Below are 14694 nucleotides of genomic sequence, written 5' to 3'. Positions count from 1 at the left end.
GTGTCAGATCCCTTATCCCGTCTTGTTTCATGACTGTTATAGACTTAAAGGACGCATACTATCATGTGCCAATCCATCCGGATTTCCGGAAATATCTCAGGGTTGCAGTAATGATACAAGGGGAACTGAAACATTACCAATACAAGGCTCTTCCGTTTGGTCTAGCCATTGCCCCGAGAGTATTCACAGAATTAATGGCGGAAGTAATGGCCCATATAAGGGAACAAAACATATTGATTGTGCCTTATCTGGACGACCTCCTAGTGATGGGCAGTTCCTCTCTACATTGCAGCCAGCAACTAAACAGAGTGATGGTAGCCCTATCGAATCTAGGATGGTTTTTGAACCTGGAAAAATCCAGGCTTATCCCATCTCAAGTACAGTTGTACTTGGGGATATTAATAGACTCTCAACAAAGCAAGAGTGTCGTCTGCCGGAAGAAAAAGTATCCAACATGATACATCTAGTGAATCAGTTGAGTATCTCTCCTCTGATCTCTCTAAGGAGAGCCATGTCCATACTGGGGTCAATGACATCCTGTATCCCAGCGGTACAGTGGGCTCAGAGCCACTCGAGATTTCCAGTGGGAAATACTAGAGGCGGTATCCCACGCAGGAGGAAATTTAGAAAAGCAATTAAAAATATCCTCTCGGACAAAAACTTCCTTAGCTTGGTGGACAGACCCGTCCAATCTCAGGAGGGGGGTTCCATGGGTATGGCCGGTCTCGATGATCCTGACCACAGACGCAAGCCCTTGGGGGTGGGGGGCCCACCTAAACAGGCAAATTGCCCAAGGTCCTTAGTCAGTAGAAGAAAAAGACCTTACTTCAAACATGAAGGAGCTTTTAGCAGTTCAGTACGCCATCAATCATTTTTTAACTTCCCTCCGTTCCCACCACGTGAGAGTACTGACGGACAACAGGGTGGTAGTAGCATATTTAAACCATCAGGGAGGGACGAGGTCTCAATCCCTAATGAAAGTGACAAATTTCATCATGTCACAAGCAGAAGCCAACTTGTCCTCCCTGACAGCCCTTCACATAAAAGGGTCAGAAAATCAAACTGCAGATTTTCTAAGCAGAACCCAATTGAAACGGGGAATGGGAGTTAAATACAAGTATATTCAAACGCATAGTGGATCTTTGGGGGGCCCCGGATATAGATCTATTTGCAAACAATCAAAATCGGAAAACGGAGGCCTTCTGCTCGATAGATCCTCGGGGGAGTCCAGTGGCTATAGACGCGTTGTTAATTCCATGGAAATTCCATCTAGCTTATGTATTTCCTCCGATAGCTCTAATTCCCTTGGTCTTGAGGAAGATCAGGGAGGACAGAGCCAGAGTGATACTGATAGCTCTGTTCTGGCCGAAAAGAGTATGGTTCCCATGGCTACGCCTAATGTCCATAGCGGATCCATGGGTACTCCCAGATATCCCAGACCTTCTGTATCAAGGGCCAGTGAATCACCCTCAAATAAAAAGTTTGCACATGACGGCCTGGCTTTTGAAAGGGAACTATTAACAAAAAGGGGGTTTTCTTCAAATCTAATTTCTACCCTGCTGGCCAGTAGAAAACCTATAACTACCAGAGCCTACGGCAAAGTCTGGAAAAAGTTCCTCTCCACGTCAGGAGTTATCCTATCAAATCAGATGCCAATTCAGGAAATCTTAGCATTTCTTCAAAAAGGTTTAGAGAAAGGCCTAGCAACAAATACTCTGAAGGTTCAGATTGCAGCATTGGGTGCCCTTTACAACCAGGATTTGGCGGGGAATCACTGGGTAAAAAGATTTGTTAGAGCATCTACTAGGTCCAGACCAGTTATACATCTCACCGCTCCTCCCTGGGACCTGAACCTAGTCCTTTCAGCACTAACTAAAGCGCCGTTCGAACCTTTATCTCAGGCTTCACTAAAAATAATATCTTGGAAAACCTGTTTATTGGTGGCCCTAACCTCAGCTCGCAGGATTAGTGATCTGCAGGCCTTATCAGCCTACCCACCTCTAACACAAATATTAGATGACAGAGTAATCCTCAAAACTGACCCTTCTTACCTTCCCAAAGTGGCGTCAAAATTCCACAGATCTCAAGAGATAGCGTTACCATCTGTTTGCCCCAATCCAAAAAACAAAAAAGAGGAGGCTCTACACACTCTAGATGTAAAGAGATGTCTAACACGATCTATCAGCCACAAGGGAGTGTAGGAAAGGGAGGGCTCTGTTTGTCTGCTTTCAGGGACCAAATAAGGGTCACAAGGCATCGAAAGCCACGTTGGCGAGGTGGGTAAGAGATGCCATCAAGATGTCATATACCTCTTCCGGAGAACAAGCTCCGGACACAGTTAAGGCTCATTCAACCAGGTCGGTGGCAACCTCTTGGGCTGAACGTGGTGGAGCATCAATAGATCAAATATGTAGAGCAGCCACTTGGTCTTCCCCCTCTACATTCTTCAAGCACTATCAGCTTAATCTATCTTCTCCCTCAGACTTAACTTTTGGTAGGAGAGTTCTTGAGGCAGTAGTCCCACCCTAAAATTTTTCATTCTTTGAAATTCTCTCGTTAGTGCCGTCATGGGGTAAGAGAATATCGTAGTTACTTACCGATAACGGTATTTCTCTGAACCCATGACGGCACCTGTATATTCCCTCCCTTCACGTATGGGTGTCCACACTACTTATAAATTAAGTCACGAGGTGTGCAAAAAAATGTGTGTATATGTATGTATGTGTGTGTGTATGTATGTATGTATGTATATATATATATATATATATATATAATTATATATAAGCTCATATAAGTTATACAGTTATATTTTGTTGTGTAAAAATAACCAATTAACCCCTTTACCCCCAAGGGTGGTTTGCACGTTAATGACCGGGCCAATTTTTACAATTCTGACCACTGTCCCTTTATGAGGTTATAACTCTGGAACGCTTCAATGGATCCTGGTAATTCTGACATTGTTTTCTCGTGACATATTGTACTTAATGACAATGGTAAAAATTATTTGATAGTACCTGCGTTTATTTGTGAAAAAAACGGAAATTTGGCAAAAATTATGAAAATTTCGCAATTTTCCAACTTTGAATTTTTATGCAATTAAATCACAGAGATATGTCACACAAAATACTTAATAAATAACATTTCCCACATGTCTACTTTACATCAGCACAATTTTGGAAACAAAATTTTTTTTTGTTAGGGAGTTATAAGGGTTAAAAGTTGACCAGCAATTTCTCATTTCTACAACACCATTTTATTTTAGGGACCACATCTCATTTGAAGTCATTTTGAGGGGTCTATATGATAGAAAATACCCAAGTGTGACACCATTCTAAAAACTACACCCCTCAAGGTGCTCAAAACCATATTCAAGAAGTTTATTAACCCTTCTGGTGCTTCACAGGAATTTTTTGAATGTTTAAATAAAAATGAACATTTAACTTTTTTTCACAAAAAATTTAATTCAGCTCCAATTTGTTTTATTTTACCAAGGGTAACAGGAGAAAATGGACCCCAAACATTGTTGTACAATTTGTCCTGAGTATGCCAATACCCCACATGTGGGGGTAAACCACTGTTTGGGCGCATGGCAGAGCTCGGAAGCGAAGGAGTGCCATTTGACTTTCAATGCAAAATTGACTGGAATTGAGATGGGACGCCATGTTTCGTTTGGAGAGCCCCTGATGTGGCTAAACATTGAAACCCCCCACAAGTGACACCATTTTGGAAAGTAGACCCCCTAAGGAACTTATCTAGAGGTGTGGTGAGCACTTTGACCCAACAAGTGCTTCACAGAAGTTTATAATGTAGAACCGTAAAAATAAAAAATCATATTTTTTCACAAAAATTATCTTTTCGCCCCCAATTTTTAATTTTCCCAAGGGTAAAAGAAGAAATTGGACCCCAAAAGTTGTTGTACAATTTGTCCTGAGTACGCTGATAGCCCATATGTGGGGGTAAACCACTGTTTGGGCGGATGGGAGAGCTCGGAAGGGAAGGAGCGCCGTTTGACTTTTCAATGCAAAATTGACAGGAATTGAGATGGGACCTCATGTTGCGTTTGAAGAGCCACTGATGTGCCTAAACATTGAAACCCCCCACAAGTGACACCATTTTGGAAAGTAGACCCCCTAAGGAACTTATCTAGAGGTGTGGTGAGCACTTTGACCCACCAAGTGCTTCACAGAAGTTTATAATGTAGAACCGTAAAAATAAAACAAAATTTTTTTCCCACAAAAATTATTTTTTTAGCCCCCAGTTTTGTATTTTCCTGAGGGTAACAGGAGAAATTGGACCCCAAAATTTGTTGCCCAATTTGTCCTGAGTGCGATGATACACCATATGTGGGGGGAACCACTGTTTGGGCACATGGGAGGGCTCAGAAGGGAAGGAGTGCCATTTGAATGCAGACTTAGATGGAATGGTCTGCAGGTGTCACATTGCGTTTGCAGAGCCCCTAATGTACCTAAACAGTAGAAACCTCCCACAAGTGACACCATTTTGGAAACTAGACCCCCTAAGGAACTCATCTAGATGTGTTGTGATAGCTTTGAACCCCCAAGTGTTTCACTACAGTTTGTAACGCAGAGCCGTGAAAATTAAAAAAAAAAATCTTTCCCCCCAAAATTATTTTTTAGCCCCCAGTTTTGTATTTTCCCGAGGGTAAGAGGAGAAATTCGACCCCAAAAGTTGTTGTCCAATTTGTCCTGAGTACGCTGATACCCCGTATGTTGGGGGAAACCACCGTTTGAGCGCATGGCAGAGCTCGGAAGGGAAGGAGCGCCATTTGGAATGCAGACTTAGATGGAATGGTCTGCAGACGTCACATTGCGTTTGCAGAACCCCTAATGTACCTAAACAGTAGAAACCCCCCACAAGTGACCCCATATTGGAAACTAGACCCCCCAGGGAACTAATCTAGATGTGTTGTGAGAACTTTGAACCCCCAAGTGTTTCACTACAGTTTATAACGCAGAGCCGTGAAAATAAAAAATCTTTTTTTTCCCCACAAAAAATATGTTTTAGCCCCGAGTTTTGTATTTTCCCAAGGGTAACAGGAGAAATTGGACCCCAAAAGTTGTTTTCCTATTTGTCCTGAGTACGCTGATACCCCATATGTTGGGGTAAACCCCTGTTTGGGCACACGGGAGAGCTCGGAAGGGAAGAAGCACTGTTTTACTTTTTCAACGCAGAATTGGCTGGAATTGAGATCGGACGCCATGTCGCGTTTGGAGAGCCCCTGATGTGCCTAAACAGTGGAAACCCCCCAATTATAACTGAAACCCTAATCCAAACACATCCCTAACCCTAATCCCAACAGTAACCCTAACCACACCTCTAACCCTGACACACCCCTAACCCTAATCCCAACCCTATTCCCAACCGTAAATGTAATCTAAACCCTAACTGTAACTTTAGCCCCAACCCAAACTGTAGCCCTAGCCCTAACCCTAGCCCTAGCCCTAACCCTAGCCCTAACCCTAGCCCTAGCCCTAACCCTAACCCTAGCCCTAGCCCTAACCCTAGCCCTAGCCCTAACCCTAGCCCTAATGGGAAAATGGAAATAAATACATTTTTTAAATTTTTCCCTAACTAAGGGGGTGATGAAGGGGGGTTTGATTTACTTTTATAGCGGGTTTTTTAGCGGATTTTTATGATTGGCAGCCGTCACACACTGAAAGACGCTTTTTATTGCAAAAAATATTTTTTGCGTTACCACATTTTGAGAGCTATAATTTTTCTATATTTTGGTCCACAGAGTCATGTGAGGTCTTGTTTTTTGCGGGACGAGTTGATGTTTTTATTGGTAACATTTTCGGGCACGTGACATTTTTTAATCGCTTTTTATTCCGATTTTTGTGAGGCAGAATGACCAAAAACCAGCTATTCATGAATTTCTTTTGGGGGAGGCGTTTATACCGTTCCGCGTTTGGTAAAATTGATGAAGCAGTTTTATTCTTCGGGTCAGTACGATTACAGCGATACCTCATTTATATCATTTTTTTATGTTTTGGCGCTTTTATACGATAAAAACTATTTTATAGAAAAAATAATTATTTTTGCATCACTTTATTCTCAGGACTATAACTTTTTTTTATTTTTTTGCTGATGATGCTGTATGGCGGCTCGCTTTTTGCGGGACAAGATGACGCTTTCAGCGGTACCATGGTTAGTTATATCTGTCTTTTTGATCGCGTGTTATTCCACTTTTTGTTCGGCGGTATGATAATAAAGCGTTGTTTTTTGCCTCGTTTTTTTTTTTTTCTTACGGTGTTTACTGAAGGGGTTAACTAGTGGGCCAGTTTTATAGGTCGGGCCGTTACGGACGCGGCGATACTAAATATGTGTACTTTTATTGTTTTTTTTTTATTATTTAGATAAAGAAATGTATTTATGGGAATAATATTTTTTTTTTTTTTCATTATTTTGGAATATTTTTTTTTATTTTTTTTACACATTTGAAATTTTTTTTTTTTTTACTTTTTTACTTTGTCCCAGGGGGGGACATCACAGATCAGTGATCTGACAGTTTGCACAGCACTCTGTCAGATCACTGATCTGATAGGAGTGCAGGCTGCTTCACAGTGCCTGCTCTGAGCAGGCTCTGTGAAGCCACCTCCCTCCCTGCAGGACCCGGATCCGCGGCCATCTTGGATCCGGGGCTGGAGGGAGCAGGGAGGGAGGTGAGACCCTCGCAGCAACGCGATCACATCGCGTTGCTGCGGGGGGCTCAGGGAAGCCCGCAGGGAGCCCCCTCCCTGCGCGGTGCTTCCCTGTACCGCCGGCACATCGCGATCATCTTTGATCGCGGTGTGTCGGGGGTTAATGTGCCGGGGGCGGTCCGTGACCGCTCCTGGCACATAGTGCCGGATGTCAGCTGCGATAAACAGCTGACACCCGGCCGCGATCGGCGGCGCTCCCCCCGTGAGCGCTGCCGATCGCATATGACGTACTATTGCGTCCTTGGGAAGTAAAGCCCACCCCACATGGACGCAATAGTACGTCTAATGGCAGAAAGGGGTTAAGTTACAGCAGAAATTCCCTGCAAGGCTCTGTAAACCAACTGAGGTGGAGGAGAGGTCCCGCCTTTTTAACCTGTGGGTTTCCTGTCCCTGAGGGCGGATCCCTCTCTCTCGTTAGTGCCGTCATGGGTTCAGAGAAATACCGTTATCGGTAAGTAACTACGATATTTTCATACATGTTCTAGTTGGGTTTTTCATGGCTAGAACATGTGCCCACTATTTCATGGGCACGTTCAGATGTCGGGTAGATCCAGCCCCCCAACATACCAGAATCACACTGGTGGTAGAAACAGAGGTGCATGGAAACTGAATCCTGCACATTGTAACACTTGTTTTCCCTGTCAATGATCATACATCAAGTGTATGTATATAAAGATATTATAGTTAAAAGAAAAAAGGGATTTTGTACAGTGTTGGCCAGTTGAAAAAATAATCTGTGGGCAAAACAAGATAATCTTGTAGTTGATGCCTTTTTTTTTTTAATGGCTAGCAAAAATTCAACAAATGCTACAAAACAAGCTGTCAGGACTTCTTAAACCATGCCTGAGGAAGGGACCTAACCTTTTCTGAAGAAACACAACTATATACACAAATAAACCAGTCCTGGTATAATAAAGATGATTTTGGTCCTTGGAAGACCCTGTACACTGCTGGATCACTGTCCATGTAAGCTTTGCATTTCACTTAGACCTTCTATGGCTGTATATTCCCATGGTCGATATTTTCACTGTCCCACACAATGATCTTCTGACTTGCAGGTCTGGCCAGCAGATGTGGAATGAGATCTGCAAGAGATAAGGGAGGCCTCAACCTCATATGTGAAGAAAAATGTCTCCTATGTGGTCTCTCGATTTGGCTTGGGAATTTGGATAACTGATTAGATGCAGTACACATTCCATATTTATCAGCACTTATACTATATAGCAGAGTAATTTTTTTCTGCAGTCTGATAATGTGTTAACTTTTTTTTTTTTTCGTTCTCCCGTTAGCCTTTGGCTGTTTAGTCAAGGACCTGATTTTTTTTTTTTTTTTTTTTTTAAACTTTCAAATCGATTCAAATGAAGGCAGTGGCCCATTGATTAGACTCTTCCTCTTAAAAGTAAATCAGAATTGAAAACAGATATGGGCATAGCCATGTTTTGTATTTGTTTTTTGTGGGGACTTTTAAAAAAAAAAAACATAAAGCAGATGTGGGCATAACCATATGTTTGACACCTTTTGTTTTTTTTGTTTAAGGACTTCATATTGATAGGTTATTGGCCTGTTAACTTTTACACACGACTACTGATGGCCGGTTTGTAGTCTTCCACTGAATGCTCTTGGCTTCGGCTATTAACTCCTTTTTGGAATAAGTGATGCTACTTGTGCATTCAGAAATAGTCTGCACCATGAATACAAGCATTACAGCATGCCATCATGTAGTATGGAAGTAATTACTCCCTTATGCCCCATTGTTCTACATAGTATCCCATCTGCAGTGTGAGGACATCTTTGAGGCATGACTTTCCATGTTGGAGGAGCTCACTGTAAAACATATGACCAGCCTTAGAAGGCACATTGTCATAGCATAATGAAAACCTGAATTCTTCAAAGATAATGCAATTTGTTAAATCGCAACTCCAGCTTCAACAGACTGCAGTCTTTATGGGGAGTGGGGACATTGATCTTAATGTTGAGTCATAAAGCATCTGTTATTTCTGAGCTACTCCTTACTCACCCCCCCAGCTCTCTAGATACAAATGCCAAAGGTAAACCTAAAGTGATGTCAATGTAGTTGAATTGTTCACCGTGAGTACACTAGTATGGATAGGATTGGCTGGACTGCAATACAAGCTGTAAATTTGCATTGGGCCAGGATCAGGTAATGTATTTCAAAGGCTACCAACCTGTTAAGATGAATTTCTAGTGTTTTAATGGTATAGTACCAATAACTTAATTCAAATATAGTATAGGAAAAGTGATCACCTCCTTTTTCATCAGGTCCTGATGTACAGTGGTCAGCTAGATGTTATAGTCGCAGCTCCGCTTACTGAACGATTCCTGCAAACTGTACCTTGGTCAAGACTTGAAGAATATAAGGCGGCTGAGCGGTCAGTCTGGAAGATCAGGTCAACAGACACTGAGGTGGCTGGTTATGTCCGTGTGGCTGGAGAGTTTGCTCAGGTAAGACACCACCACGATGAATGTGCCATAAAGTTTTTACTTAAATGATATGGCTACGTGCAGCATGGTCTCCCCCTCCCCCCCCCCCCCCCCCCCCAAAAAAAAAAAAGTCAATACCTTTTCTCATCCTGCATAAGAAACACACAAGTCCAATGTAAGTATGTATACATGGCATAAAAACCTGTCAGTCCAAAGAAACCTCTTGTTGTGAAGAACTATTGATCTATCAAGGTCACTGCTAATATAACACTGAATTAAGAGGGCTTATGGTTTCTAAATATTAGCCTGTCCTCAGAATATGCCATCGATCTTCATTGTCAAGCCAGATCTAAATGATCCGCATGTCTATACATACAAGCAGACACGAGTTGAGGTGTTCAGTAGCTAGTGGATCTGTAGCTAGGTCTTATTTCCTCTTCATGAGCTTTATGCCCTTTCTGTATGATTGAGGATGAATAAAATAACAATATTTTGCCATCCTGAAGGATAACGGGGCAAAGGATCTGGTGTACAACCCACTGCTATCTCTAGCAACGTACGAGGAGAAATGGATGGATATGGAGCACTTTGTATAGGCATTTGGCTTGATAAACTAGCAGATGCTGCAAAGGAAAAGTGGTAGAACATTTTTGAGGACTAATTACTTGGCAGCTACGCAAACACAATGTGTGAGGTGCACTGCTGGGACCGTGTAAGTCAACTTGTCAGGAGAAAGGGCTCAATGCTTCCCGGAGCTCTTACTTGGTGCCAATGCTCAGCATCGTATAGTCTGAGAAGCCACCACCTAGTCACATTTTTGACTATTCACGTTCTCAGAAAATGGTTAAATGTTGTGCAAAAGCTCTAAGCCAGTGTCCCCCCCCAACTCCGGTCCTCAACAGCCACCAACAGGTCACATTTTCAGGATTTCCATAGTATGGCCCAGGTGCTAATTGCATTACCTGGAAAGGTAAGAATAACATCACCTGTGCAATACTAAGGAAATCCTGAATACATGACCTGTTGGTGGCTCTTGAGGACTGGAGTTGGGGAGCACTGCTCTAAGCAATTAATGATAAAAATAATGAAAATGAAAATAAAATTTATACTTCACACAATAACTGCAATACCTCCAAACAAAATCGCTGTTGGGATCCTACAGCATTTTTTTTTTTTTACGATAGAAGTTATCTGACTATAAATGGCTGAAGTCTGCAATATAATAGGGTTAACTTATGAGCATGCGAATCGCACAAAATAAAAACCGTACTTAGTTTCCATCTGCTGCAGTTTAACAAGGGGCTGCTGTTGGCTCTACAGGGTGACATTTGGTCTTCTGTGACCATGATGACAAACACACAAATGTGGAAAGCATGTGGATGCCATCATGGACTTGTTTTCGCTGTGCCCTGGTTTTCTCCCCAGTGACTTGATTCAACAATATTGAAAGAAATTGACCTATCTTAAAGATTAACTTTGATAAAGAAGAAAAATTGCACAATTTGACCCTAAATTCGATTGTTTGCCAATTATTGCTTTGCATAGAAATGTTTGTTTCATTTTATAAAAAAAATCAGAAATTTGACAAATGTAAAAATTGCAATTTTCAAACTTTGAATGATTATCCCTTTAATCCAGATAGTCATACCACAGAGAAACATTAATTAAAATTTCCCACATGTCTGCTATACATCAGCACCATTTGTTAAAATGCTAACAAAATAAACAAGCATTTTCAAGGTTTAAAAATGTAGAAGGAAATTTACAAAATTTTTAGGGACCTAAAGGTAGTTTATTAACCCTTCAGGTGCTTTTCAGGAATTAATGCAGTGGCTTGACAAACGAAAGTGTATTTTTTACCACCTAAATGTCAGTAACTTCTGAACAGGCTGCTATAGCCGGCAGACTAAGATCGCTATTTGGCCGTGAACTACCATGGCAAATGTCAGGACCACACAATCAAGATCTCAGGGTGCCAATGAGGTTAAAAGGAAGTTCTCACACAGTTAACCATTTATATGGTGCAGTCACTATTGACAGCAGCATCTAAGGGATTAAATACATATGGACGGTGCCAACACAGATCATGGCTGATGCAGCAAGTTGTCAGCTACAGTATAGTGTACAGCCGACAGCTGCTGGACTGTTACGTGTATGGGGATGCTGGTCTTATATCTTAGGTCAGTAAAGACATTGACAGTCATTAAGGGATTAAAAATTTCTTATATTTAACTGTGTGCATATGTTATATAGATTGCAGACCACTGGTTCCGTATTGTTACTATAAATGTGACCAAATCGGTTTATGGCCAACATCTCAATGCTCCATGCAGCTTCTTAACTCCATGGCTCCTGTAATTTTCAATATATCCTGTTCTTGCTTCCTTCCTTTGAATGTCCCCAGCAGATTAGAATTCTCCTTTTCTCGTGTTACGGTCGTCTTCGGTATTCTTGCTTCATGATCTTGGATGGTAAAATAATTTGTGGCAGAATACGCTTTTTGTTTTCACCTTACAGATAAACGATCAGTAGAAGCAAATCACTGTGGGTTGAGTCAGCCATAAAGTAGTGGAAAATATCTTAATTTGTTCCAATGGATGTAGCCCAGCTGTAGCATTCATTCACTTTTGTGCTGTTTGCCGTGTTTATATGCATTCCAGGATTGTATTTCCTTCATTGGGGTAGGCGTAATATAAACTGCAAGAGGTGCAGGGGGAAATCCATAAAGCCAAGATATTTGACAACTGCAGTCTTAATACAGCAGAAAGATATTCTATTTTATGAAACTCTATGGAAGTGACTCCCCCTGATCGTGTGGGTTGTTCTTGGTGTTCTGGTCACCTCCCAGGAAAAAACTTGCTGTAAACCATGATTCATTAAATCTCTATATGGTTTAAATTTGTAATTTAATTCTTTCTGCTGATCGGTGGTGGTCTGTTGGACAACTACTTATCAAACAAGGTGGGCTTAATCCTAGCTAAAAAACCCTCTGCCTTAAAACCCATACTTACCTTTTGGGTACTCACAGGATGGATTTAAATAGCTATCATGTTTAATTAGTCTGATACAGGCTCCATGGCACATAGGCGTAGCTCATGTAGGAGCTGTGCACTTCAGACCAGTCTGTGGGATCTCGGGACCAAGACTCCCACTGAGCTGAAGCATATGGCAGCCATAAAATATATAGGGTGTACGTGTTGATATACAATGTAATATTGGCTGCAAAGCGGCATAATATGTGATCAGATCAACATGAAAAACTTTGCCCTTCTACTCAGTTAATTCCAGTTTTCCATTATGTATATATCATCTGATTAAAATACGGACTAGCTGAATCCCTCTAAGCTCTATGTAAAAAGAGGAGGTCGATTTTGTTCCCTGCATGAGTCACTGCAAAAATCCCTGGAAGCAGACAGCCAGCAATCAGACTGACAAATGCAGGGACAAGACTTCCTGTTTCTTTGAAGCAAGATAGCTGGTAGAAAGGCAAAATGAGCAATTGCAAGGTTGTTTCCATGGGCAGAAACCGGCAGCGCATTGAATGCAGCAAATGTCCTCTCCGTCCAAAGCGCTGCCGGCTTTTGAACGCAGGTGATTCCGCATATGTTTATTGAACCGTGCAGAATCACTGTCCTTTACAGTGTCTCCGCCAGTTAAATTGATATGCTGCAGTCTGGAAAGACGCGCTGCATGTCCATTTATGCAGGGATGCCGGAGGCGTCCCTGCACGCAGTGTGGAGATGGGATTTCATGAAATGCCCTCCACTATGCTGTAAGATCTGGCCGCTGCAGGTTGGACGCTGTGGCTGTACACTGCATCCAACCCGCAGCGTTTACGGACTGGGAACACAACCTAAGTGCACGGTGCTGTATAATGACTGCAATATTTTCAGAGGATAAACTTTGATGGGAGCAGTGCTTTAATCTAAAACCTGAACCTCCTTATCTGCTTGAATTCCCAGATTTTCTGCTCTTAATGTCCTTGCAATATTAAGATTAAAAGTCAGTGTCCCACAAAGTCCAAAGAAATGTTTTCCCACAGATGTGTCCAGTTAATTCCTTGTCTGTGTAGATTGTTATAAACTACGATGTTTCCCCAATATAGGATCCTACAGGGAATTTTATACACTATATTGGGGATGTGGATGAAAAGGAATCCATGACCATACTTGTTCCTGTTCAGGTATAATCAGTGGATGCCATCCTTCTAGTTGGAATGTATTCCTCAGTGATGGCAGGTCTAGATTTCTATCTTCAGTCTAATCTTCTGTTTAAGCTGAGATATTCGGATCCCTTCAATTTTCTTTTCTTGGATAGACTGTTCTAAAGGTACCGTCACACATAACAATATTAACGATATCGTTGCTACGTCCCAAAAGCGATATCGTTAACAAAATCGTTATGCATGACAGCGACCAACGATCAGGCCCCTGCTGGGAGATTGTTGGTCGCTGGGGAAAGTCCAGAACTTTATTTCGGCGCTGGATCACCCACTGACATCGCTGAATCGGCATGTGTGACGCAGATTCAGCGATGTCTTCACTGGTAACCAGGGTAAACATCGGGTTACTAAGCGCAGGGACGCGTTTAGTAACCCAATGTTTACCCTGGTTACCATTGTAAATGTAAAAAAAAAAAAACACTACATACTTACATTCTGGTGTCTGGTCACGTCCCTCTCCTTCAGCTTCCCGCACTGACTGAGCGCCGGCTGCAAAGCAGAGCACAGTGGTGATGTCACCACTCTGCTTTACGGCCGGCGCTCAATGTATGTAGTGTGGTTTTTTTTTTTTTTTTTTTTTTTTTTTTTTTTTACATTTACAATGGTAACCAGGGTAAACATCGGGTTACTAAGCGTGGCCCTGCGCTTAGTAACCCGATGTTTACCCTGGTTACCCGGGGACTTCAGCATCGTTGGTCACTGGAGAGCTGTCTGTGTGACAGCTCTCCAGCGACCAAACAGCGGCGCTGCAGCGATCGACATCGTTGTCTATATCGCTGCAGCGTCGCCTTATGTGACGGTACCTTTAGTTCACATGTCCATGTAATCATCTGTTTGCACAGCCCTGATTGCTGCTGGGTCCATTTCAGTCATAAGCCAAACCACCAACTCCTCAATTTCCCTGACATCTGACTCCACAGCACTGAGTATGTACATAAAGTGCAGCACAGATTCATCTCGCCTAAAAGCCCAGATCCTTAGATCATGAGTAGAACAGACATTTATAGGACATTTCATAACTTTACCAAATTATGAAAACATTTACAGCACATGCACTGAACTACTCAACCCAATTTATTATATATTTTAGGAATCCATTTTATACAGACTGACTCCACCAAATGCCTAGGCTGTGGATTCAACTTTTTTGTAAACTGATTGCAACAGGATCTGTCCTTAACCCCTTTCTGACATCAGACTTGACAGTATGCTGATGTGGGCTCCAGCGCTGAGCCCACATCTTTACTGGCACATGTCAGCTGTTTTGAACATCTGACATGTGCCTTGAACAGCTGCAGTTGGAATCGC

General features: G+C 42.1%; 1 protein-coding gene across 1 annotated transcript in view; it reads left to right on the top strand.

The window, feature by feature from the left end:
- CPVL (carboxypeptidase vitellogenic like) overlaps positions 1-14694 on the top strand; it is a 102386-nt gene that overhangs the window by 75620 nt on the left and 12072 nt on the right. Inside the window, exon 12 of the mRNA XM_069729924.1 lies at positions 9003-9185. Within this exon, the coding sequence (XP_069586025.1) occupies positions 9003-9185 (183 nt within the window). The remainder of the gene's footprint in view (positions 1-9002; positions 9186-14694) is intronic.

The sequence above is a fragment of the Ranitomeya imitator genome, chromosome 6 (genome assembly GCF_032444005.1).
Source record: "Ranitomeya imitator isolate aRanImi1 chromosome 6, aRanImi1.pri, whole genome shotgun sequence".
Taxonomy (NCBI): domain Eukaryota; kingdom Metazoa; phylum Chordata; class Amphibia; order Anura; family Dendrobatidae; genus Ranitomeya; species Ranitomeya imitator.
This window is presented reverse-complemented; position numbering and strand designations above follow the sequence as displayed.